The following is a 23,615-nucleotide window of genomic DNA, read 5'->3' on the forward strand; positions in this document are numbered from 1 at the left end:
TGGTTACTTAAGTAACCACAAAATTATTGTATTTATTATTCATTTTTTATTATCGAAATTGTGGAATTGTTCTATTCTTATTCTATCCTATTCTTATTCTATTCTATTCTTATTTTATTCTATTCTTATTCTATTCTATTCTATTCTTATTCTATTCTTATTCTATTCTTATTCTATTCTTATTCTATTCTTATTCTATTCTTATTCTATTCTTATTCTATTCTTATTCTTTCTTATTCTATTCTTATTATTCTAAGCAGAATTATTTATTTCCTTAATTATTTGTCTAATATCATTACCTTCTTCGATGTACTAAATTTATTCATTATCTTACATTTCATTTCACTTTATACATTAATAGCTGTAGGCAGAAATTCCTTATTGTGCTTAATGTGTATAAATATAGAAGAAGTTATGGAAAGAGGTAGACAGCTAATATATCGCCGATTTATACGTTTTACGGCAAATTACACAAAAATACCTTCATAACACTCAAAGGTTAAAATTTGTTGATTTGTTTCATCCTTTGTGATGTAGATTAGCTTATAAAGGTAATTTCAAATGCGTCTAAAAAGGATTAAAATTTTTAACTCTAAATTATTTAAATACCAATAAAATGCCTTCCTAAAAGGCATATGCCTCATCCTCCAACTGTAAATCGTACACAATTCCATTCGAAACTTCGTCTGCGGTTTTGTTTAGTACATTTTCGTTGCTAATAATCGAATTCAGTGCAAAATAAGTAAAATTTGTTGGGGGTTGCCGAGTTACACTTTAATACCTGCCATTTTTACTTACGTTTAGGAGTATTTATCGACTTTTATTATCCTTTCAACTTATTCAGGTTCAAGTTGCGTTATTCATTCAATTTATTTGTGTATTACGATTGCTCTAAAGCTTTTTATTTGTTTTTATTGTAGGCATACTCTACTTCAAACTGATATCTTTATTCATTCATTTATAGATTAACTGGATTCCCGAAGTTGTCTTGCATTTCCATTTCTTCAGCACATCGAGTTAACTTGAGTGCGTGTACTTTATTCTTGTACTTTTACTTTCATTACTTGTCTATGGTTTTAGGTAAGAGATAAATTCCACTGATGATATATACATATTACTATGCTAAAGAGGCATATTAAATTTTACTACATTTCGTTTTCGTAGTATGTAGAGAAATGACTTTGTAAGTTTTAGCGAAAAAAGTGAAAGTGTACATAATTCAAGTCTCTCTGGGTTTTTTATTGAAGGATATGTGGGGTTTTACTTATTTAAAGTGCGTATTAATTGGTTAGGACAGTAAAAAAACAATGTATGAAATTAAAAAGTAAAACTATATATAAACTAAAAAAACAAGAATAGTACATTTGAATATTTATATAATGTATTTTAAGTAATTATGAATATTTCAGTTTTTTGTTGGTATTATAAATAGTTGCATATAAAACGAATATAAAGAGTGGTACTCTGTTGTTGTGGAAGCCCACGAAAATCTGCTTGTAAAATCTCTTTGAGGGGTGGTGAACGGCTCTTGTTCATCGAAATTAACGAGTGGCTCCGGGACATAGACTCAGTCGTTCCAGTAGTACTCAGTCGTACCAGAGTAGTACTCTCAACATCATCAATGTATAGATAAGCATTGATCAAGTCCGTAAGGAAGATATTGTAGTTATTAGTACTGTTCTCTGCTTATACAGTAGAGAATATCAAGTTTTCTAGTATTTTCGACATACTCTCTTTATCCATGTATGCTATAGATGGATTCTTCTCTATAGTAACGGACTATTCTATTATAGTGCTTTTTCAGCTTTGTTATCTAACTATATTAATTTAGGCTACTATTCTCAGAAGTAATATTTGATTGAGTATAAGTTTCATCCGTAATTTTTACTAATATCAATATTTACCTTCATCTTCAAAGATATACTTTTGGTATACTTTTTAAGACAAGATCTTAAGTTCTATTTACATAATATATATATCGATATGCATATTTTTTTCACATCTGCTGTTTAAAACACATATGTTGTGCTGTGTCTTGAGAATAGTATGAATTATTTTTCAGGTTTGTGGATCATATGTAGTGTAGATAACCGCAACGAAAACAATAAGAGTGAGTTTAACTGTTCGCAAAAGCTATTTATTCTATTATAGATTGAGTCAGTATCTTTTTTGAATCTAATATCGTATTCATCGTAACAAAGTTCTCAACAGGCTTCTGCATGAAATCTCTTGAAAGGATGGATGCTTGACTATAGTTATAAGCCAAATAGTTTCTGGTGTCACATATATGTGGGCACGAACTGCAGCTCTACTCGTATTTTTAACGTCGGCTTTCTATTTTCTTGTTCCTTATACTTAATATATGTAACTTGTTATACTTATATGTTCGGGATATAGACGTGTGCATATAGTACTCCATGCATATAAACACATCTATTCACAGTAACTACCTGAACTGGAACTCCGTTCATGACGTCATCCATCTTTTTGCTTTCTGTGCATTTTGAGTTCTCGTTGTATATGGTTAATATGTTCAAATTTTATAAAAAAAGAGTTATCAGAAATATATATCAGTGATAAATTAAATTAAAAAACAGTGCAGTGTATCAGTTTAATAGGAGTTTAAACATTGAATCGTAATGAATTTTTTGGAAAAGTTCATTTACATATTTGAACAAAAGTACGGGTTTCACATTCTAATAAATATTTTCCTAATGTGTTGGATGAACTCAGTGGCAGAAGTTTATATATTTTTAAAATTAATTCACTTGTATCAGTAATTAAAAATTATTTGTTAAAAAATTTATTCAAATATTGGTTATAGTTCTTTAATGGTTATTAAAACTTTAAGTGAATACTTTCAATTTACTAGCAATCTTTCAACGTATGCTTAATAAATTCGACATTATCTTTTAGAGCGAATGTCTTCTCTGAAGTCACAAAATCACTGAGATTATCTGAGTTTAATTGTCTTTAATTTATGTCAAGCTATTTTGCATTTAAATGCCACACAATATAGAATTAATATATAATACGATAGTATAAATTTAATGTCAAGTTAATCCTTCTTTTACATTTCATATGGGTAGATTCATATATTCAAGGCACTTCTCTACTTAAGGGAACAAAGACAAAAATCAACAAATTGACAAATCTAATGAAAGTAAGGATTTGCCGTAATCCTCAATGAGATCGCGTAGCTTCGAAATAAAACAAAATAATAGAGGTTTGGTTTATTTGTGAAAGGAAGAAAACTAATTCAAAAAGTAAAGATACAAGATACAAATTGTGCTATTTAGACAGAAACTGTAATAAAAAGCAATTTAATGAAAATTGACAAACAAAATCGTATTAATTTGAAGAAAGTTTATTAATTAGAACTTAATACTATATATAACAAATATGGAAAGTTTAAAAATAAATTTTTGTTGAAATAATTAAAATTTAATGTTAATAAAAGACAGGCAATAATTAACATCATTGTATATTTTTATATTAAGTCTTAATACTCTTTAATTTAAATTTAGTATTTATTTTATTTAATTTATAGTTAAGTATAAAGTATATAATTATTTCACATTAACTCCTTTACATTTTCATATTAGAAAATAATTGTGAATTTCACAGACTTAGACTTCGTCGGCACGTATTTGGTGCGCAAACAAATTACTCAAAGTTTAATGTACACATTATTCTTGAAGATAAACATTCAAAGTCAATTAATGTGATATTAGATAAAGGCATGGCTGTAAATTTTCCTATTCGCATATTCGGCGTTTGTTTTTATATATATATATACATATATATACATGATGTGATTAAGGCACACAAAGGATATAATTAGTAGCAATTTTATTGTTACGACAGATAAAGGAAGATAGTGAAGCGGGGAGAAAATAGAAGAAGTTAGACGCAGACAAGAGATAAGTCAACTTAAAGGATAAAGTTGCAATCCTGAAGGCAATATATGTCGTTATTTTGGGTATAGAATACAAGATAATGTACACAAGAATAGCAATAAGTATATGGTTTATTTTTTTTTGTGCAATGCCACAATGAAAATTATATCCAGTGAAGTTAAAAACTACTTTCTTGTCTAGGATAAAAAAAAATATAAAAGTCATATTGTTTAATTTTTATTTCAAAATTTAAATTATCATTTCTTTTTATTTAATATGAAAATATTGAACTTTTTATGGAAAACCATTCCTTTCGTTAATAGTTTAAAATCATTTATTATATATATTTCAATAATTTTATTTAATATAAAATTCTAAAAATTTATGTAGAGAAATAAATAAAAAGAAATTTAAAAATATTATTAATTAATTTTTATTTTACAATTTAAATTAGCATTTCTTTTTATTTCATATGAAAATATTGAACTTTTTATGGAAAACCATTCCTTTCGTTAATGGTTTAAAATCATTTAATATATATATTTAAATAATTTAATTTAATATAAAATTCTTAAAATTTATGTACATAAATAAATAAATAAAAAATATAAAAATATTAATTTTTTATTATTTTACAATTTTTATTTTACAATTTAAATTAGCATTTATTTTTATTTAATATTTAAATATTAAATTTTTTTTATAGAAAACCATGCCTTTATTTAAATTTTAGGACTCATTTACTATATAGTGTTAAAAATATATTGAATACAATTATGTTTAATATATAACTATTACAATTTATAATAAGGAATAAATAATTAAAAAATATTAACTTTTTTATGGAAAACTATTCCTTCATTTAAATTTTAAGAATCATTAATATATAATATTAAAAATATATTTAATATAATAGTATTCGAAGTTCAATTTTGTTTAATTTAATTTTATTTCATTCTAATATTAAATTGTTTATGTTCATTTCACTTACATTTTAATTACTTCGATTTTTCTGATTAAGTAATTAGTTAATTTATTTTTTTATTAGTTTTTTTCTAATTAAAATTATTTTAATATTAGTTTTTTCCTTTTTTTGTTACTTCCTTTTTATAATTGTATTTTTTTTTTAATTTTATATCATTTTATTTATTATTTCATTATATATTATTTTGTTAAATTTAATTTAATATGAGATTATTTTGATAAATATATTTTTATTCTATTAAATTTTACCTTAATCTATTATATTTTAATTTATTTTATTTTACCTAATCTTGTTTTATTTTCTTGTATTCTATTTTATTTTATTTTATTTTATTTTATTTTATTTTATTTTGTCTTATTTCTTTATATTTTAATTTGTTTTAATATCTTTACAAAATTTTATTTACTTACTTAATTTAATCTTATTTTATTTATTTTAATAAATATTATTTAATAAATTTTCTTATCTTATTTTATTTTATTTTAGTTTATGTTACTTCATATCTTATTTTTAATTTTATTTTACTTCTTTTTATATTATTTTAATTTAATTCTATTTTGTTTTATATTATTTTATTTCATTTTTTTTTAAATTTATTTTATTTTATATTTATATAAACTATTATATATGACATATAAGTCATATGTCTTATGGCTTATTTTTTTCTCAAACATATTTTTTACTATTATATAGCACTCTTCAAGTGCACTTTTTGTGAATGGAGAATTCATTCCTTCCATCATTCCACTTCACAGCTGTTGATTTCGTCATCCCGGTACAAATCTATACCTAATAATTTTCCAGTGTTTCTTGAAATTATCCCTTTCATTACTCGAATCTCTCGTTTCATTTCTCATTCTTACGTTTAAGTTTAAATATATAAATAAATTTAGATATTGGAATGCTAAACCTATTGCTTTCTTTTTATATTTTCAAAAATGACTGGAATGGGGTTCTCAGCAAGTTCCATACCTGTAAACTTATACTGTTTTTCTTATGTGTTATTATTTTTGAAATCATTTAATGGAAATTATATTTGATTAGCAGATATGTTGAAGCTCTATTATAAAAGATTTATTTAAAGACTTTAGATATTTAGGGAATTTTGTGAAATGAATGCTGTATACGGTTTCTCTATTGAGCCATACTTCAATATCCGCAAAATCTCCATCTATTATACTTTTTTAACAACTGACTTAAATCTTTGAAATGTGTTATATAGGTTTCTTGTATTGAACTATACTTCAAAGTCTGAAATCACTAATTGTTGTATTATTTTTAACAACAAACTTGAATCCAACTAGATAGCAATGGGTTTCTATTTTTACTCTTAAGTCTCTTGTTACGAATGTGGAAGTGAAATCGCAAGTAATTGTTACCTATGGAATATTAAAAGATATCTGCAGACCTGCCACTATGTTTGATAAACGAAGTACTGCAGAAGCATTATGTTATAGAGCCACTTTTGTTTGTCGGCATACTTGTTAATAATCTTTCGCTGAAAGCGGAATATTATTTTAAATATTATGCGCGGGAGTATCTCGTAAACTCCCTGAGATAATATGTTCAATTTTTTCGTCATTACATCCACGTTTTCTGCTTTTATTTATGAAATTTTTTACTTTGATTCAATTCCCCAACGCGTTTAGGGCCTATTTATGTAAGTTACTATTACATTAATTTTTTATATCTCTTAGTTTTGTTACTAATGTATCTGAAATAATAAAACATTTCTTTTTTTTTAAATTATTCATATTATTTTTAAAGTTAAATTGTACATATGTATTCTATACATACACGTTTATATGTACAACTAAATGGAAGTTAAATGCCTGCTTTTGATTTTTATCTCAGCAAGCATCAGAAATTCGAATGATGAGAACAAAGCACGTGGCACCTCCAACCAGGTTCACTTGTACGTCTTGACAAATAAACTTTTAGTCAGAGCAAATCCCCTGCAGATATTTTGCTAATTTTTTTCTTTTATTTTATTTGGGTAAATTTTGACCTTTCTGTCAAAATGGAATATAAAACATAAAAATTGCTTGAGTCCCGTGTTGTGTTGGACAAATTTTTCTTTGACATTATCAATTTTTATGATGTGTTAATTTGACAGCTGTTTTCCTTCAAGTATCCTGAAGAAGTATCCTGAAGTTAGGCAAAATTCTTTTACATTTATAGTTTGAATTCTTATTTGTGTTTATTAGTAAATAATGAAAAAGTAAATATTTAAAGTATCTTTTTTGTTTCTAAATAGTGACTCTATTTTCTTCCTTTTGTATTTTCTTCAGTCTTCATTGTCTTTAAACACCAACTGAGCCAAAACACTTCGCGTGCTGTTAAACTATTTAATGCCTTTGAAGCACAAACATTTGTCCCTACACAGGATACTATGGTATATGTGAGTATAGAAAACCTTGTATATAGAAGACCTTGTATATTTGATTATTAAACTAAATACTGTAAAAATTTAACAAAGGCGAGGCTTCTCAGACAGATTTTTTTACTCTCCTGCGATTAGCAAAATTGTGCTCAGAAGTGAATGAACTCAATTCGACGGCACACATATATATTTAAATAAATTATTTTAATAACGCATTCAAGGAACTATTAATTTTCCTAACCTTTTAAAGTGAATCTCTTTTAGGTCCAAAAACGATTTTTAACAAATATTTTAAGTCAATTTTGCTAAATATGCGTTGAAGCACGGAAGTTGACGCTTTTTGCTTAAAATCTAAACAAAAAGTATAATTTAAAAATTATAAAAATTATTATCGTGGGCTGAATTTCATTTTATATAAAGACAACTTAACTTATATTTAATTTTAAATGAACAGAAATGTCGAGAAAAAAGTTAAAAACTTTTGCTTTGTTATTCAGCATTTATTTCTTCTTCTTCTTCTCGTTTTTTGATAAATTACAACTTTCCGCACTTCATTCATTCATGTTGCGGCTATTCGAGACTCAGAAACGAGCTAAGAAATGCTGTGAAGAATTGACCTGACCACATATGCTGAAGATAGAAACTTTTAACCACACATTCAGTTGGTTTCCATTTTTTGGTATTGTTCTTCTGTTCCACATGAAGACGAAACAAAGGTGATGAAATATGGCAACTGTCAAATTGTGACAATTACGAATGCGGCATTTTTGGTAAAAGCGTACCAGATAAGCTTAAACCAAAAGTCAAGAAGTTAAAAATAAAAGATTATTAACAACTTCCTACAACTTAATTATGCTGGCAATTAGGCTATTATTTCGGCATAAACCGCAGCAAAGTGAACGCAAACTCATAATGCCTTTTCGCACTCAATTTGTCATATTGTCGGCAAGTTCACTACACTTACAAGATATTTACAAAGCAAAACCGGTAATAAGTTCACTCGACACGTTTAATTGGAATGAGTTACTTTAGAGCATTTAGCTTATAACTACTAAATTAACAATAATTAATTAATACTACTAAGATTTTTGTATACCATGTTGTTTAAGTGAAAATCATATCAGTGCTTTAACAAAGCACTTGCAAATAGTTCACTTACTTACTTAGCCTTACTTCGGCCTTAATATCCCGTTACCGAGTTTTGGCCTGACGCAGCATGTCTCCCCAGGCGCCTCTGCTACGTGCGCGCCTTTCCAGTCTCGTACATCAAGTCCAGTTAGTGCTCCCTCAACTTGATCACTCCACCGGAGACATGAACTGACTCTACGTCTTCTTCCGCCAATTACTGCTTCAACTACCTTTTTCGCTGCGCTGAATTGAAATGTCGTGATAAAGCTCGTACAGCTCGTGATTCATTCTTATGCGGTAATCGTCGCCAACTCGTAGAGAACCAAAGATCTTACGAAGAGTTTTTCTCTTACAAACAGTTTATGATAAATAATTGTTAGAGAGACAATAGATCTGATAGAGTGAATCCAAATCAGAGTTTTTAAGGGTAACCAATGTCTTAATCATCATATGTATGCTTAAGGAAAGACTTCAGTTCAATATGAGGACAGAGTACAGTCCTTCAAAACAAGTAGTTCTAAAGAAGTTTTGTCAAGATTTTAAGAGAATCAGACATATAAAATGTGTTGCTAAACATATGTGTGTCGTGAGCAAGTTTCGAAAAAATAGTTCATTCCAATATAGGAGACAAAGAAGAGACCCTCAAACTGTTTCTAAAGAAGTGTTGTCGAGAATTCAAGAGATCCGGTCAGATTAAATACATTACTATACGTATGTGTGTCATAAGCAAGTTTTAAGAAATAATTTATTCCAATATCAATGAGAGACTTTCGACTATCAAAACTGATAGCTCTAAAGAAGCTTTGTCGAAATATAAAAACTAGACACAAACAAAGGAAACAAAGGAGCAACGTTTTCCTATCAAAGTCTTTGTAAAATTTTCTTAAAATAAGATTAGTTCAAGCATTCACTCTCTTTTGCACCCATCATGCTTCCCAAAACTAGTTGGTACTTAGTGGCTAATATGTGCGTACAAACTAAACTTAATTCGTAGCGATGCTGTAGGAAATATGACAAGCCGGGTGCAAAGGAAATTTTAGCCGGTTTAAATTTGGTCATGTCAGCCAAGTTTATCTGTACCTCGTCACTATTATTATTAAATAATAGGCTATGAATGCACCCCGACCTAAAAGATTTATTGTGTGCCTAAAGACCCAACTAAGACAATTCTAGACTATTTATAAATCTTGTAATTGCTGTGGGCTTAATTTTACATATTTGATTTGGTACTAAGATCTTCGTTCTCCTCATGACAGAGTCGAAGGGATCACTTTCTACCGTACCTATAATCTTCAAGTGGTTATTAAGTCTACAGTAAGAAATTCCTGTAAGAAATTCATTGTAGATTTTAATATCGTTTCTGCTAAGGCCAAGGATAGCATCAACTTTGAAGTGTTCAGGATCAAGGAGTAGTCTTGACTGTCGCATACCTGTTTGGGCTCTCCAGTGTTCAAATAGATGTTGTTTCTCATGTTCACACAGAATAAGTTATGCTTCGTCACTAGATTACATAAGATTAGATTAGATTATGCTGGCAGATCAAACAGGCCACGCGTAGACCTTTAAGATCCATTGCGATACCAGATCAGAGTCTTGTTTTAGCGATTGTATGCATTACTTAGGATGCGCGTTTCATTAGCAAAATTTATTAAGATTCCAACAGAAACCTTAGGTATGTACTCCAGTCCTGCAAAACTGAAAGCCCCCAAGTATTTTTGTCGAGTTCTCGAGAGAGGCGGGCAATTACACAGCAGATGCTGTAAGATGCAGAGATAAATATCAACATTTGTATCTTTAAGAAACAAATTATTACAATTTTTGCGACACTCTGCATAACATGCATTTTCGTCACAGCCCAAAAGTATCAATTTTGACGAGCCCGTGACACTCTAAATGGCACTTAGTCAATACAAGAACCTTGTTCGGAATGTTGAAGCTTGAGTGAGGGATAAGTTAATTTGATTTTATTAAAGTACAATACAAATTAACTTCATATATGTTTTATTCCTCAAATAAATAAAGATTTAATACTTGAACCAATAGTTCAATAAAGGCCATTTTTTAAATATTTTATATAGAAAATATATCAAAGTTGAACGGGCACGAAGGAGCGGCAACGCCAACTCTGACTTCAACGAGAACATTTCTGTAAAACATTGCAGAGGTCAGAAGTGCTTTTAAGCAAATATGAGGCAAATAAGTGACATTTTTAATAAAATCTGAGAATCGGCACGATTATAGAATTTCAATGATGCAGCAAATGCTGCTTTGCTTAGAACAGAATTTTTGCACGGCAGCTTGAAGGCGACAATGACTTCTTGTGTTTAATTTAACTTAAATAATGTGAACAGAAAAAGATTTATTGATGTTAAGCAAAGTTGCAGTTAAAGGTTAAAATGTTGATTTAAAGAAAATTTATGCTAAACACATGAAATTTTATAAAATGAGGCATTGCTTTTTTGTTTTTAGATAAAGAAAAAAAAATATTTCAAATCATGCAAACAATAAAAAAATACTCACGATAGCCGCAACTCAAATGTATCTATGCATGTCGCAATCTACAGAGTTGATCGATAGTTTTGCGCTCAAATAAATGAACGAAAATCTCGATGTGATCAATCAATTCGCGTCAAAGAAAACAAACTGAAATTATTGTGCATTATTAGCAATCAAAATAGTGCTTTTCTTCAAATTTTTTTTAAATTTATAGCTTTTGTTTTCTCTATACGAGTATTCGAGTATTTTTGGCTGTCGCTGTTGTTGTTGCGTTTATTAGACCCTAATTAATAAGATACAATGCGTTGGTTGTTTTGTATGAAATTGAGATGTATCGCATTTTTATTCACCAGAAAAGCAAGAAAAGCATTCGATAAATTAATAAATTGACATTTGTTTCTGTTGTTCGTGTTCGTTCGTATTGTTAATATTTGCCTGCTGACATTATTGATTGTTGTCATTATATACTTTATGTTCCTAACAAGATGTCATTGTTGACATTTAAAATATTTCATCTTCTGACATCTTCAAATTAATAACTAAGTTTAGAATATCATCAATGGAAATGTTGTTGGCTTCGGCTACAGAAGAAAGTTGAGTAAGGTGAAATTTTGAATTAGTATTGCTACGTTAGTAGGTCAAATGCATTAACTAGACGAAATTAGATTATCAAATTTCATTTTTTTTTTCTTCTTGAATTCAAACAAAAATTTTAGAAAATTGATTGAATTTCTGTTTATTTGAAATGGAAGGCAATTAGTTATCATTTTTGAGGAAGTGAATTTATAACAAATTAAACGATATGTATATTAAACATAAACGATCATTGAATTATGATAAACAACATTACAACTCGACCTCTTCTTATAATTCAAATTAAAAAGATTTTATACATATCCAGTTTATACATAATATAAATAGACAATTTGATACTTTAGTAAGAAAGGAATACTATTAGCTTCTCTAATAGTAAAGAAAGGAAAGGAATAAATGGATGTATAGCTCCCAACCAAACGGAACACTGCGATCATGATTGATCTTTTGGTTTACAACAGACCCTAACCGAACAAAAGATTCTGTCTTCCGAATGAAGGCCAGAATGTCGACTGTTGAGTTAGGAGATACTCAACTGTCTCTAATAGTTACTTTAATTGTAAAAAAAAAATTCTGTGAACTATCATCTTTTAATAAGCTGTTGTAAGAATATGAGCAAACTGCGTCTGGTTCATATATGAAAGCAAATAAAAACATACAACCCCCTGAATTTCCTGACAATGCGCAAGTTAACACCAGTGCAGACACCACAGAAATTGTAAATTAAGCTAAAAATTGCTATTCTAGCCAACACATTTTCTAGAACAAGTCACTTACAACTATTTCCTGTTTTTGAATGTGAGAAAATGGTAGGTTAGGTTAGGTTAAGAAGGCGTGCGCTGACAGTTATCAACATTTCTACACTCGGAGACATACATTGCCCTTTATGATGCCCTCAAAGAAAGCCGGAAGAGGCGAATTGTTAAGCTTCGTTATCTTCTATCCTTGTTAAACCATTTGGTTTTCCAGATGAAGTTGAGAAGAGTCGATAAGTTTGCTTTCATTACCTCATCCAGGCCAGTGAAAAATCGAGCGAGGAAATGTTAAGATAGTAAAACAATTAGGTCAAACAAAGAAGTCGTCATCCAAATAAATCAGTGTTTAGTAGATCTAGAAGAAACCAATTAATTGGAAGAGATAAAAAAATTTGGAAAAATCTTTAACTAATTTTATAGAGCTAAAGAGGCTATTAAAGTTTTCATGACATGCAGATCTATAACAAGTAAAAGTTAAGGATTTGCACTAAAGCTACTGTAGTAGATTTGTACAGAAACTGTCAGACTTGTGAATACTTAAAGGACTGCACAGGAATAGAAAGACCGCCGTTTGTAATACGGGACTATATAACAATTAAGCTTGTCTTAGTATTTGCACGTTTTCACATTTATATTCAATCCCAAAGAAATAGGGTCATTTTTTTGGATGATCCAATACAAAATCTGTTTGAACAAGAAATTTGATACTCTTGTAAAGCAACTTCCTGAAATTTAAATTTTAGGAAACAGCATGCACCTAAAGTATAGTTTCATAAAATGTTATAAAACTGAACTTAGTAACATAAATAATGAGGACAGTGTATCTAAAGCCTACGAAATAAGTCAGAACATATTTACTTAGCATACAAGTGAATTATTCACTGAAGGACTTGATACAGGTGATTATGGATGGTGATTGAAATACTCAAAAGCGCTATGTATAAACACAACAGTATTTTAAGCAAGAAAGTTATTCTCTAGGTGTTTGTATACCGGCCAAATAAGTATCATGTTTATATGGATGTTTCCTCTATTCTCAGAAAAAATAATAAAAAGAGGATCCCAGTAACACTTCTTTTTCTGTTTTCTCATAATGTGATCACAATATAATTTCTTGGGCACATAAATATAGTAATTTAAAAAGAAACTATATTAAACTTTTTAGAATAATAATTATTTCTTTTCGTCCCTTGTTTTTGTCCGAAAAATGTTTACATTCTACATTGTTACATGTTTATTCTCTAATTGATTTTATTGACAGATATTTTCATAAAATTTTAATAAAGGATTTTTATACTGTTTCAGTGTTCGTTGATCGGGAGAGTCTTCCAATTTCTCGTGTATAATATAACAAACATTTTGTATATATTCTTGATTTATAAAGTCTGTCAGATTATCCCTCTTATCTAACGTCTTCATAGCCTCCGACAAACAGTTTATGATTTCACTATCTGTAGTAATTGTTTGTTTTATATATAGCGTATCAGATTCAGTTAAAGTAGAATTTCTTGAATTGACAATACAAAGTAGCAAAATATTAGAGTTTTCTGCAATGAATTCGCGAACTTTCTTCAGTTTATAATAGTCATGAATCGTTTCCACGCAGAGTTTTATTAATATTGGAATGCACATGCAAAATAGTGCATTGTCCAAACAATCTAACGGATTTCTGAGAAAGGAAAACTTTCTAATAAAAGGTATGTGCTTTAGAATGACGCAAGATAACAAAACGGAACCAGTTGTTAGGATGTGTTTAGTTGTAAGCGACATTCTGGAACTAAGAAAAAGATTTCGGATATTCAAAATAAAGTATAAAAACATAGTAATATTACTTGCCTGATAAAACTATTCTGAAGTTTATTAATTACCTTGTTAGTGGATTATGAAGTACAGAGGATTCTGTAAAAGGATGAATTTTTATATATAGTAAGTACTTTTTCCATTGGAATATAGAAAGTCCATACTAAATCATATCTTTTATATTATTGTTAACTTACTAATAAATATTGCTGCATTTTCCTGATATTGGTTCATTGGCTTTCATAATGAGAAAGTACCAATCCTTTTATTCATGATTATTATACTATTTCACTGGATATTATGGCACCTATCTAGTCAGTTGCATTGAACTAGTTAATCTGCTTTTACATTTTATTGGCGAATTTGAGCAAATACGCTTGAAGACACATGGTCTTTTGAAGTGCTAAAATTTAAAATTTAGAATTACTGTCAAATTAATTTTTATCCATCAACTATATTATATTATACATTTTTTTCAATGTTAATACTGGCTTATAAATCTATGATATATATACATTAAAAAGAAATTCAAAAGAAATCAATTCAAAACTTCTTTCCAAATCTTTCAAATCTTTTTAAAATCCTTTGTATTGATTGTAGAAAACAAGGAAAAGAACTTTTCCGGTAACAGATTATATCTGCTAAGGTTATGTTGCTATGACAGGATTAAATAGGTAAATCTTAATAGGTAAATTTATACTAATCTTATTAAAAGGTGTACAAACTTATATTTATAACCTCTTTTAAAGATTGGCATAACATAAATGGAAGATTACAGTAGGATACTATATAGACACTTTTGTAGAATTGGTGCTCACACGAATTAATATACTTAAAAGAGTCATTAATACCAAGTGTCTTTAAATAGCATTTTGTGAATACCAAAATACCACAACATAAGCTAGTAGGATGTAGTCATACTACGATAGTATTCTACTACAGAGTCACAACCTAAAGCTAACACTGTCGCTGATGAGCAAATGTTGAATTAGTCTCTCTAGGCTAAAGGTAGTATGTACTGGTCTCCCTTCACAGGATAGCGTATTCCAATAAGTGAAGAAGAGATAAAATCTGTCATATTTTTTTCCGAGTCTACAGACGGAACGACTTAGAGTATTGGAATTAGTTTCTTCGCTGGTCTTGTAGAGATAACAGTTGTGAACTTGATGGATCTCCTCAGTTTTTTCTGAAAAACCACAAGGTTTTACAAGTTTAGTAACAGCGGTTACTACAACTCGCCTCTCCCAGGCAACTCTTAAAGCAAGAAAATGGGCAATGACGTCAATGATGACCAATTGGAAATACTGCCAGCATGTGTGACTTCTCAAGTTTACCTTACTAGATACATGGAGTTTTTTAAACTTAAGTATTTAAGTAGAAGCAGCTAAGTGTATCCTACAGTAGTCACATGAATTAATTACTTATTAGTTGCACTTCATTCGGGTCGCTTAATAGGTATATGGATATTACTCATATCATAGTTGGTGACATGAATATATGTTTTTATAGAACATACTTCTAACCTGTTAATATATTCCCATATCAAATAGTACATTTTATATTATATATTACTATTAGAAACTGTCATGAGTAACTGAGTCACGTCATGAGTATATAGTAATTATGCTAAACTATTTCGCTTTTGAAGTCAAACTCAAATCCAAATTTAAATAAAAACTAAAAAAAAACCAATGTAGTTAAAAAAATTAAACTTGGTCAAAATAATAGCAGAACAATTGATTTTAATTGCAATACGAGCAATCCAATCCAAATAATGAAAGTTGGAGCAATGCACTTTTACCGCTCGGAATTCAATGAGATTATAAATGTTTGCGCGATGTTTTTTGCTGTTAAAGATAGTTCCAATTGTTTGTGGGATACATATTTAGAGTATTACAGTTGAAGTTTTAGTGTTTTTGTTCAATAGTTTGTATGTTTCCTATTTCGGTTTCATTAAAGTTTCCATTGAAAACGTGTTCAAACAAAAACACTGAGAACACAAAGCCAAGCAATTAAATTGTCATTAGAGTTGAAAACATTTACGCTTGTCTAACAATCCGAAAATTTCCAGAGCAGTTCATAATGCACATTAGTTCGGATTGGTTTTCATTTGAACCGGTAATACGTATATGCAGGTGTATTCAACTCTATGGTTTATGTTCCGTGCATCATAAAGTTTCGCTACATTAAAATGAAGTTTAGAAAAAAGTTTCGGACTATTATTGTAATTAAATGATTTGACACCTGATAAGAACAAATGTCCATGTCGTTATGAGTTTCGGAATTGCTTTTAAATTAAACAGAATCATATGTCATGTTAGTTTCAAAAACTTTAAGAATTTCACGTCATATGTTGAGATACACAGCAATATGAACTAAGCAGGTTTAGAAAATTAAAGTTATATTATTAGCATATTAACTAGAAATTATGTGACTTCCATTTAAACTAAAGGGCCATTCAGTTTATGGCAGGAAAAATCTATGTAAAGTAAACACATTGTATTCAAATTTGATTGTCCACAAGTTTGTTTATACTAATGTTTGGACCTCACCAATAGGTGAGAAGATATTGAAATTTACTCCTCTATGTATCTTGTAGTGCTAGACTGTTTTGAACTAATTTTCACTGACTTACCAGGTATGTTTAATATCACCAGAGCTTCCTTTTCTGTCGAAGTAGTGCATATTTGTCGTTTTGTTAATTATTATATATATAAAGGTGTATACATTTCTATATATATTTGTATGTGTCAATATATTTCACTTTTAAGGTGTAAATTATTTCGTCATAATCGGATTAGTGTTGTCAGATATATGAGTACCAATACCACCTAGTGACAAAAAACGGCAAATAGTTTTTATATCACCTAATATTGATCTGTAAAAATTTCCATAGGCAGTGAAATGAGCGTTTTGCTAATATTGATTTTTGAAAACTTCCATAGACAGTGAAATGAACGTTTTTCTAATCGCATATCTAGTAGAATGAAAGCACATTTAAGGTTTATACTTGAGTAAAAATTACCTTCAAGTGTGTTTCTATTAACATTTCCATCCACACCACAAAAGCATCCATAAAATTTTAACAATGTTTCTCTTATCGCGTTAACATTATTACAATTTTAAAACATACGTATACGTATTATGGTATTGTACTATATATATACAACGCGTATCTGTTTGAAGATGGGCGCTTCGGTGCAAACAATGTAATGTAGATACACACACATATCTGCAGAACACTCGTGCCTGTTACATTTATGAATGAAGTAAGTCATATCGTCGCCAAATTACACTCCTTTTTAGGCAACAACCTATTCAATTACATGCATACCACACCACTCACGTAGCTCCACAGTTGCATATATGAAATCAAGTTATCCTGTTGATAAAATGGCGTTAAGAAGTCGTGACAATGGGGCACTACTGCCAGATGGGGGCCAAATACCCGAGTAGAACTCGTTATGGATTCAGTTATGACAATGTTTATATTTGTTTATTTGTATTTGTCATATGTGTAATGAAATTCTTCGTTTACTGTTGTAATATTATTTTATTGTATTATTGTAACTGCAATGTTAAAGGATACCACGAACACATGTAGATATTTATGCATGTCTGATGTGCTGTAATCTACAACGAAATTCGAAAAATTTTAGTGCTTGAATGCGGCAATTGTTGCAAACTCATCATAATGTGTTGGTAGAATTATTAAATTAAAAAGTATGTTTCCCTAACAAATTTAAAATCAATTCGGTATAAAACGTAAAACCTTAGATAAGAGAAAGATATTGAGTGCAGAAGTATTTTTGGAAGTATTTAATTTTTATGCAAAATGTAGTAAAATATATATATGATATTTTAAAATAATCTGATAACATACATAATTAATAATAATAGTATTCCTTGAATTTTTTATTTCTTTTAACCACTTACAGATGTATTCCTGAGAAATATAACTAAATATGTATCTGGTAATCACTCTTACAAATCATTTGAGACCGCATCTCGTGGTTAATATACACAGTTTTGAATTCTATAACTGAAATTTATTCATGCTGGTCTGCTTAAACTAACTATTTTAAGTACTGCCACTGAAAGTAGTCTAGTAGTGTCATGTCACATAATATTGGGTTCTGGAAATTATATTGTCATCAAACTCTTCTCTCCAAAAGTCGGTTATGGCCTAAAAGACTAACATGCAACACTATCCTGTTAATATCAAAGACTTTCTTAATATTTTGATGCACTTTTAAATAAAAAGCACTGCTTAACATGGTTTAATATTATGCTTTATTGACGATCACTTTATCCTTTTCCTCATTTATTAAAGACACTTTAACATATAATTTAGAAAAACATATATTGAAAATATCCTATATTTCATAAAAGATTTTATTAATTTTATTCACTTAACTTTCTTTTATAACACCCTTTCCATTGCCCATGTATTGTGAGGTGCGTTCCGTTAAGTGTTTAATATAGCCTAGATTCAAAAGAGTTAGGAATTTTCAGAAGGTAGTGTTATCACGCAAAGCATCTGTAATTAGGTAAGTTTGATTAGGTTATACCAGCGATCAAAATAGATCTACTAAAACCTATTAGCTCAATGTGTTACCGTTTAAGGGACAAACTCAGAGCTTTATAAATACTTTAAAACTAAGGCAAACTTTAAAATGCTGTAATGGTAGATTTTGCTGTTGACCATGATCCTAAAAAAAGCCACTAATCTGACATTAAATTTCTCTGCAAATTTTAGCATCATTTTAAAATGAAAAACAATAAGACATTTTCCAAAATGGATAACAATATCAGATTTTAGCGTACCGCTATTCTTACTCGTAGATTTTTGGGCCAAAAACAATATGAATATTGTCGAACACCCACGAAATTTACTGTTCCCCATGCGGTTTCTTCCTATTTAAACGATTTATGACACCACCCAGGAAATACGTTTAAGCAGCAAAAATTGAAGATATCTCTATTCAAAATCGGTTTACCTAAAAAAGTTTTTGAGGATTGAATTAAGCGTTATCATAAGTGCGTTTCAATCAATGGGGAGTACTGTGAAGGAGTTAATCTTGATACTTAAGGATAAACTTGTGTTTTCGATTTTCCAAATTTCTAAAACTTTTTAATAAAAGTGGCCTCTTTTCTTGTTTCTCACGTTATTCACTCACGGTTCAAAAACTTCAAACTTATGAGAATATTACATTAAACGTATATGGTTATGAATATGTACACAAGGTCCTGAGTATCGAGAGACTGCAAAAGTACGTCAAAGATAGATACATATTGTGTAGTTCGCACTTCTTACAACAAATGCAAATATATATTCCGATATAAGCTAATCTTGAATCTCTACTTCTATAAGACTACCTGAATAACTCGTAATCATTTTTCAATGGAAATCTTATTTCAGTGGATCACTCAAGTAATCGCTTACTCCATTGAGTAAAGTGCTAGTGACACTAACTCATATTTAAGCAAGAAAAGAAGAAGTAATCAGACCTTTTTTATAGGCATGGAAATATACTCTCTATAAGGAGAGTATATGTTAGAACGGTGCACTCTTTAACACACTCAACGATATTTTAAATATTAGCATTGATGCTAGTATTAACATTGATGATCAATGCTTCTGGCTGCTTCTACTTCGATCTTCTTCTAACCACTATTACAATGAATTGTGGATTTAAGAAGGTTTTCTTAGCTAAATGAGGATGAACCATTACTGCTTCTACTTCAACTAACTAACTAGAAGGGCGATCCTTTAATACCAATTGTTTAGCATTGCTACTTTTAAAAATGATATGTTATATAGTTATACGTCGGGAAACCACTTCCGGTTTTTAAAAAAAGATATGGATTATTAAAAAAGTGGTTTCCTTTGGGGTTTCCAATATCATCTATTAGTGTATATTTATGTACATTTCATTACAGCAGTTTGGTTTCTATGTCATTGATAGTAAATTTGTCAGTCTTGCTTAATTTCCCATTCCCGTACAATAGTGATTATATAGAATTATAAAGCAATTGATTATTAATTGTAAGTTCATATAAAATAATTCGTAATAATTTACAATCACAATTGTCTCAAACCTTGTATTTAATAAGTTTTATCGAAAACTTAATCGTATTAAATATCTCCTTTTATTAATGAAACTATTGAAATTTAATATTCAATAAAAATTTTATTTAATTTTACTAATTTAGCTCAATCGTTGTTCTATTGATATTCTCCAACTCCGAGTTAAAAGATTTATTGCACATTCAATTGCTAAAACAATCAATATTCACATACATTTGCCATTTAGTAGAATGAAGTTTTTTGCAAAAATTCTTGAACTAAATTTCATGAAAATTTTACAAATTCAGTAAAGTTTGTTTTTCATACAAACACAGTCACAGTCACAGATGCAGACACAGATACAAACTCAGATACATACTCGTAAATATAAACAAAAGGCAGTCAATTTCGAATGGCCGATGTGTGTTGAATTATTTCTCCTACTTCCAGGCTGTAGAGTTCAACGCATATTTCAGAAAAAGATACAAGAAATGCAAGTTATTTTCAAAATGAGCAACTGACGTACGTGACATTTGTGCAGAAACTCCTCACGCATATCTGCCACATGAACAAAAGTAACTCATACGCAAAAAGATACAATCGCTCACACAGATACACACATACACACGTACGAAATTATGTGTGTTTCATAAATTTTTGTCGATCAAAGTGATTTCTTGCATTATTTCGGTTTGCATATTTATGGCAAATACCCGAACTGCTGCCTTATGAATTTGGTGCCAAAGTAGTAACCTACACATGTGCGTATAAGAAAATATCTAAAAAGTGTAACCATACCAAATGAATATTGTATGTATTGGTGAATGTGTGTATGTATGTGTGTCTGTTTTTGGGTCTCAGGATCCAATCCAAGTGTAAGGTTTTGTTAAAATATGCCAGTATGGCGGAAAGGGAAATGGGTTGGCAAATGGCTGCTATAAATGATTTAATATACCCAAGTTTCTCATAATTCTACAAATGTTGTCTTCAAAACTTATATCATATATATGTGTGTGTGTATCTGTGTATGTATATTTTGTGTTTAACAGTGTGTTAGGAGTGACATCTCGTTTGTGTGTAGGTGCTCCAGTGTCGAGGGATGGCATAATTTGAATTTTAATATGTCTTCTCTGTCTGGTGTTTTTCAATTGTTAACAAGATTTAAGGCTTTAGCAAATATTTTGAGAAAAAATTACTAAAATATGACTTTTAATTGCGAAAACATGAAGAAAATTTAAATTGCTAATTGGTTTAATTTTAAATATAAACTAAGTGTGTTCAAGAGTTTAATATCGTAAATAAATAATTGTTCGCAATTCTTGTTTCTGAGTCCTAAAAACCGAAGAAAATTTCATTCTGTTTTTATTAGTATAAGTAATCAAAAAGTATAAATATAAATATATATAGTATTTATACAGGGAACGTAAAAATGACTAATGACAGCATCACCTCACATAGCTCATTCCATAATCGATTTATCGAGGCCTTTGTTCCCCACTCGCTTGATATTACAAAATGGTAATTTTGACTGGGCTCCACATTCTCCCGATTTAACACCAAGATACTTGAATTCAAAGTTAATATTAATTAACAAAGCAAGAATGCTAGGCGAACTTAAAGCCAACGGAAAACAATCAGAAATAGTCTTAAGGCTAATCAATACCTGGCCTCAATACCTGGCTAGCAATTGCCGGAGATACGATTGGATGTACTTCTACGATTCCCTAAACTTAAGAATCCACCAGCATTTTGTCTAGATTTCTGGATTTCGATCAGCAGCTTTAATTCCTGCATAATAAGATCCAGTGGGCCAAGATTTTTTGACAACCAGACGCGCGCACGAGCTCTCAAGTGAATCTCCGTAGCCAGAATAAGTTTAACCCTTAAACCGTCCTAGTTTTTAATAAACTTAGTGATCGCCTTGCTGAGAAAATTTTTCAAGTATTCGTCATTGCATCTAATCATCGAAAAACCCCGGACCAAATCTGGACAGTCGAAGGAGAGAACAGACTTTGAATTGGCTAAGAGCTGAGCCATAACTAATTCAAACATTTTTGTTTCAAACAGCACCTACCTCTCTAGAAGCTTTCCATTATAGTTGCGTTCATCGTTAAACGTCACACTGTGATGATCTATTGCTACTTCACTGAAGGGATCAATAGCTTATGTCAGTCTTGATTCCGGCTTTGCATCTCTTCCATCACCTTCATGACGCTTCATGGCTATGCGGAAATCTTCCTAGGATCTGTTACTCTTACCACTATCTCCGGCGTTCTTCCGGCGATAGCAAATTGGCGCACACTCTTTTTCTAAATATATTACTTAAGGATGGTGCAGTATTTTACAAAGTCGGTATTGTCCCGTATATGGAATATGATGGAATGATGATTCTCGTTTATGGAACCTTTTTATTGCTAAAGAGACTAGCATACCAATTAGTGTAGTACTAAGTAAAGTGCTTTCTTGAAACGTTTTATAAGGTTCAGAGATGATTTCATGATTCAAAACAGAAAAAATAGTAGAATGCCTATTAAAGCTAGACTTTGGTGGAGAGATGATGCCTTGACTCAAAACAGAAAAAAATAGCAGAGGGACTATCAGAGGTAGAGTTTGGCAGAGGAAGGAACAAACTTAAAAAATTTAATGGGATAAAAATTTGTGTGCATATTAAGCTTTTTAAATTAACCGTTTTTTATGATATTAGACATTCCATATGAGAGCGCTTCTTTGAGGTAGACTGTTCTTTCAAACCCTTCATGTTAGTAGGTATTGATAATTGTCACCTTATATAATACGTTTCCTTTTTTGTGTCTAAGAAATCGTTTTCAAATATTAAGAAAGGAGTTTCCTATATACCTGTTAAAGCAAGGTATTCATAGTTTTAATACGAAACCATAGCTAAAAATTCTTACTGGATGACCGAATGCAAAGAATGCACTAAAACGTCGCTAGCATTTGATGGTAAGTGTTTGAAACTATTTTTTTTAAGAGAATATTTCATTTAAACTAGCTTTTTCTTGCTGAAGCAATAAAAATATTTAATATTTTGTGCCATTTTAAAATAAATGCTTAAATAATAAAAACTGCTGGAGGCCAACTAAGTTCATTTGGAATACGAATGGAACATATGAACTTGAATTTCTTTTATACAAAATATTTCATTTATTGCTTGAATGGATTTTGATTGTATGAAATAGTCTCACTGCCGCCTCACAGTAGAAAATAAATAATTTTATTGAGGTGTTAAAATAGGAGGAATTCAAATCAACACGGTCAAGTACTGGTGGATAAATTTATTGAAGTGTTAAGCATTTGGGGAGCATCTTGTAAGATGATTCATTGTTCGAGACAAGTTTATGAGTTTATTATGGAAAATGCTTCATTGAACAACTCAATTGAAACAGCACTAGCACTAAACCCATTGTTTCCTCTGGAATATAATATGCTGAAAAAAAGTGAACGAACCTTGACATATGAAGAATTCTTTTATTACTAAATAAAAATG

The 23,615-nt window shown here is 29.8% G+C and overlaps 1 protein-coding gene across 1 annotated transcript; it reads right to left on the reverse strand.

Annotated features, from left to right (window-relative positions):
• Positions 1-13,473: 13,473 nt before the first annotated feature.
• Positions 13,474-14,494, reverse strand: LOC119683113. Its single transcript, XM_038096723.1, has 3 exons — positions 14,238-14,494; positions 14,109-14,139; positions 13,474-14,017 (listed from the first exon to the last, which is right to left on the reverse strand). The coding sequence occupies exons 1-3, from the start codon at positions 14,272-14,274 to the stop codon at positions 13,492-13,494; spliced, it is 594 nt and encodes a 197-aa protein (XP_037952651.1). The 5' UTR covers positions 14,275-14,494; the 3' UTR covers positions 13,474-13,491.
• Between the last annotated feature and the right edge of the window lie 9,121 nt (positions 14,495-23,615).

Source organism: Teleopsis dalmanni, chromosome 2, assembly GCF_002237135.1.
Source record: "Teleopsis dalmanni isolate 2A chromosome 2, ASM223713v2, whole genome shotgun sequence".
In the NCBI taxonomy this organism is placed as follows: domain Eukaryota; kingdom Metazoa; phylum Arthropoda; class Insecta; order Diptera; family Diopsidae; genus Teleopsis; species Teleopsis dalmanni.